Source organism: Pseudochaenichthys georgianus, chromosome 10, assembly GCF_902827115.2.
Source record: "Pseudochaenichthys georgianus chromosome 10, fPseGeo1.2, whole genome shotgun sequence".
Taxonomy (NCBI): Eukaryota; Metazoa; Chordata; class Actinopteri; order Perciformes; family Channichthyidae; genus Pseudochaenichthys; species Pseudochaenichthys georgianus.
Window position 1 is genome coordinate 36,039,604 of NC_047512.1, and position 4,890 is coordinate 36,044,493.

The 4,890-nt window shown below is 42.8% G+C and overlaps 1 protein-coding gene across 1 annotated transcript; it reads right to left on the bottom strand.

Annotated features, from left to right (window-relative positions):
* Positions 1 to 659: 659 nt before the first annotated feature.
* On the bottom strand, positions 660 to 2,116 carry LOC117453460 (uncharacterized). The gene is made up of 2 exons (XM_034092276.1): positions 2,087 to 2,116; positions 660 to 1,724 (listed from the first exon to the last, which is right to left on the bottom strand). Exons 1-2 carry the CDS (start codon positions 2,114 to 2,116, stop codon positions 660 to 662), a joined length of 1,095 nt encoding a protein of 364 aa, XP_033948167.1.
* Positions 2,117 to 4,890: the final 2,774 nt, after the last annotated feature.

Below are 4,890 nucleotides of genomic sequence, written 5' to 3' on the forward strand. Positions count from 1 at the left end.
TGTTGAGCCATCCACCTCTGCCGGTCCCTCTCCCCGAAAAAAAAGAAGTTTATTGCAGTTCCTGGAGGTAGAGGCGGCCAACGAGGAGGACCGCTTCAACCGCCATCAGGCAGCCAGCGAGGAAAGCTCGAAAAGATTCCTCGACTTATTTGAAGCATTAGTTAGAAAAGAATAGTTTCCGTTCTTTGTTTTTCGTTTGGTTTGGATTTGTTTTATTGTTTTGTGTGAAGTTTATGAAAATATTTATGTTTGGAATAAAAATTAAGTTTGACGTTAAATCAGTAGCCTTCTTTACAGTTCGAAATACAGAACAAAAACCAACACATGTTTACTGAAAATATACAAGGACATCTTTATTTTATACAAAGCTCAATATGTTATGATTGTGACATGACTAAAAGGCCAATGTTTTTAAACTCATTGTGCAACCCAAGGTATACTGAAACTCATAATGACCACTTTAATTTCTGAATTGTAAATCTCCTCCTCAAATAATTCTGCGCCAAAACCAACCGTGTGTAAATTATTATATATTGGAAATAAGGCTTATAAATGGCACAAACAAAAGAACAGTAATGCATCCGGCCAGTAAATGCATTTTTAACCTGTCAACAAAACTAATGCGGTAACAAAAAAACTGGCCAAAAACATATATCCTCTCAGCAGTAATCGTGGTCCTGCAGCTGGACTGGGTTGTGGTCAGGAGCCGAGATGTGGTCTGCCAGTCTGTCTCTCCGGCCCTGTCCACCTCGCCCCCCCCTCACAGGACGAGGTGGAGACCTCTCTACCCCCTCCTGCTCCTCCTCCTGCTCCTCCAACAGTTCAAGAATGTCTCCTGCAGTAAGGCAGATGTTGTGGAGGACACAGCAGGCAGTGACCACAGCAGGGACAAAGTTATGGTTGACCTCCAAGGCCTTCGACAGGAGGCACCTCCATCGCACCTTCAGTTTCCCGAAAGCGCGCTCTATTATGCTGCGTGCTTTTGCATGGCAGCCGTTGAATCGGCTCTGTACCCTCCCCTGTAGTGGCTCCCGATACGGGGTTACAATCATTATGGGGTGTACAATGCAGGGGTAGCCACCATCCCCCACAATGAAGTACCCTGGAGGAGGATAAAGAGCCTCTTTATAGAGGGCACTGTGCTTCATGACACGGGTGTCGTGGACTGAGCCCGGAAATCCTACAAATGTTTGGAGGAATCTCCCCTTCCCATCGCATACAGCTTGCAGCTGTATGGATGGGAAGAGCTTCCTATTCACATAATCCTGGCCAGTGGGTCCGGATGGGGTCCTGATACGTATGTGGCACCCGTCTATTGCACCCACACAGGAACTGAACGCCGGGCTGTTGGCCAACTGCTGGAAGCCCTGCCCGACCTCCTCCAGCTCTGGACCAGCAGGCAGCTTTATGAGGGAATGCCGGAGAGCAGCGATGTCCTCCACTCCCTGGTGGACCAGTCTGTGGACCGTGGCGAGGGGTACCTGAAAGGCCCGGGACACCACACTGTATGACAAACCGTGTGCCAGCCAGTACACGGTCGTCAAGACAGTCATGTGGTGTCCCCAGGCCTGTCTCCTCTCAGGCCCCAGACACCGCATCAAGGCCTCCAGGGAGTCTCGACGGATCCTGAAGTCCTTCAGCAGGCACCCATCACCCTCGAAGTACAGTTTAAGCAGTGGGACACTGCTGTTCAAACGTTTGTACCGAGAGTGTGGGTGCTGAACCTACAGGAAGAATAACATGTACAGAGGTCAATACCTTTATCCAGCAGACTAAACTCCTTTATCCCGCAATTTAAACTGCACATAAATATTCTGTCATAAGGAATAAAGCCATGGCTAAATCTGGCACATTTCATGGTCTCAAGTGCTCGTGTTAACTAATGTGCATGGTCCCTTCTTGAATAAATACAACTACATCATCCAAAACACAACTGTCTCTTTGACAAACATGCTTTTTCTCTGACTCTCTGGCTTAGGCCTATATGTGTCATGATTGTCTTGCTACAAGTAGTTGGTAATTTTTGTATTCCAATTAAAAAAAGCCAGCTATTTTTCAAACATTTCAAACATTTGTAAACAAATACCTCAAGATGAAGCAGGATGGCATTGCGCATTCTCGCTTTCCAGCGCTGGGAACGGCGTCTTTCCTCACGGGATTTAGTTTTCTGCTCGTGCCACTGCCATAAGGCGCACACTATTGCGGTCTTCATTCTCAATATTGAGACTATAAATCAGAGGTGTGCCTGGACCTTATATAGGCTGTCAGGTCCCTCATGATTTGGTAATTGATTAGAAATTTGGTGCAGGTGTTTTGTCAAAGACGTGTGACTTGATGACTTATCATCTAATTAAGCCTAGTTTAAAAAGGTAAACATACCTGTCGATAGTTTATCAACAGTCATTGGGTTTTTTAGGCGTTTGTGTGTGTGCATGTGTGAATATATCAAACGTATATATATATAGCACTTTATTGAGTATTTTCCATGGTATTTTCATACTAATATTTTAGTGCGCCACAATACAGAAGAGATGCAGGCCTGTGTTACATTATACATATTCATACATTCTTGACATACTATGCCTTGTTGCTAATTGAATTCAAAGTAAATATGTGGGGGAACAATGTTCAGCTGATCTAACAGAGATTATAAAATATGACAAAACACTCGACAGCTGATGCAGCTGTTGCCACGTAATAATGAACGGACGTCGCTTTAATATGACCGCTCAGAGGAGAGGAGTTCTCATTTCTTTAAACGTCTGCTGCTTCCCCTCCTCTCTCCTCGGTTCCCCTCCTCGGTCCTCCGCTCGCATCTCCTGTGGGCGGGTCTAAGTATCGAGGAGGGGAGTCGAGGAGGGGAGTCGAGGAGGGGAAATTTGAGTATTGAGAAGCCTCTCTTGTCTCTTTCACGACTATAGTTAATGCATTGGAACGATTGTCAAGTTGCCGTGTTTCTAGGAACACGGCTGTTCCGGAACGGCCTTTCAAAATAAAAGCCAAAGGCCGCTGTCCGCCAGAGATGCCTTCACAATAAAACAGTAATTACCTTAACAGTATATTTAACTTATATTGCGTCTTTAAATATTGATTTTAATTCATTACAGATCTAACCTGCTTGTAACACAACTTTGATCAAAATAATAGGATAAGCAAGTGGTTAAAGGGGGTTTCCTGTCTGGCTCATTTGATTTAGAACTGAAGTAAGGGAAAATAGTGTTTTATGAGTCATTCCTCATGGTTTCTGAAGATAAATCATCAGTTTGTCTGAACTTTGATATAGAGATAGGATCATGGTGGAGAAGGAAGACCTTTTTTTGGTTTTAAATAATTAAAGTAGAGTTTAAGGATGAAGTAAGCAGGACTTCAACTGGCCAAAAGACATTTTGAAGTTTAATATTCTTGGTTAGCAAACAAGACATCTGATTATTATGTCACACATGATAATCTTGCTATAGGAACTAGCTTAAAATATTGGAGTAAATATGTAGATGTTCTTTCGTGGTGTGTGGAATATGTGATGCTGGAAACATGTACGTTTTTCAATGTATAGGAGAAAATGGTTTCCTGAAAGAGTTATGTTGGGTACATATGTAGCAATGGATGAAACAATTTTTAGAGTGAGTTTTTGTAATATCATTTGTAGACATCAATTATGTTGTTTAGATGGCATTTAACAATTAAGACAGATAGTATGATTACAAAGAGTCAGAGTGGAAAGGGTTGGATTTATTTAACCTCAGTGTGCTAGATTTTTTATAGGTAATGCGTCCCGAGACCTGGACTCCCCCTCTGAGTTAGAAAAGGCTAAGATCCCGACCCTCCAAGCAGACAAAAGACCTAACCCAACAGGAAACTCCTCCTTCTCCATCGAACAGACAGAGAACCAGAGCTGAAACGACAACAACAAGACTGCAGCCAGAACTATCTCCGCCTGTGGCATCCAGAACCAGACAGCATGCTGACGGGCAGAAATCTACCCTCATCAGTCCCTCAGACAGGACCATGAAGTTCCAAGCTGAGCACAAGAGCAAAGTGTGGGAGATGAGCAGAATCCGCCCTCCATAAAAACAGCAGGGAGACTGTAAAGGAGGAGATGAAATGTAAAGCAGTGCAAGAACATTGGCATGAGGGTGCATGCAGATGTAACTGGGCCAATGGCTGACAGCGGATGAAGTTACAGCTGATGGACTGAAGAGAACACAGAATCAGAGGAGTTGGCATGGTCGATTAGAAGTGAGGAGGCCGGGGTCACGGCTTGAGAAAACCAGAGGAGGAGAAAAGGAAAACGGGAATGAGTGAGTTTGCACATAAACACACTTATTCACAAAACGCACATTTAAAGCATAAATACGTAAAGACAGAAAGATTTATTAAATTAAAAATAGCAGTAAACTATTAGAGTAAAATGAGAACACACTGAGGGTTCAGAATACAACCATATTCTTCAATCTTTTCATCAGGTTAACATAATATTCTTTGACATTTTTATTCACGTGTGAATAAAGTAGTGGGATAGTTTTGGGAACCACTCTATAAGACAAATCTTTATCTGTATGGATAATGTTAAAGGGCGAGCTGGTGCCAAGCCAGATATAGTATTCCAATCTAAATAATTGATTTCACCATTGTAGCATAGTTATTACCATGGGAAATATGAAATGACTTCTGTTTTTAAATCCTTGATAAAGGAGGGAGGAATGGTTGCATGTTCGGACATCCAGGGTTCCACACACTGCTAAAGAGTTTAACATTGGTTTTTAGGTGGACCAGAATGGATGACATGTGGTTGTTATACCATTGTTATCGTGAACTAAACATAAATAAGGACATAGTATCTGCTTGAAGATGAATGGATTTCATATCCTAGAGGGGATTAGTTATTGTGAA

Bases quoted from the DNA above. Each gene is read 5' to 3' on its own strand.
- LOC117453460 (XM_034092276.1), bottom strand. From the start codon at position 2,116: ATGCGCAATGCCATCCTGCTTCATCTTGAG. The intron at 1,725-2,086 runs GTATTTGTTTAC...TTCTTCCTGTAG, and splicing joins CCATCCTGCTTCATCTTGAG to GTTCAGCACCCACACTCTCG.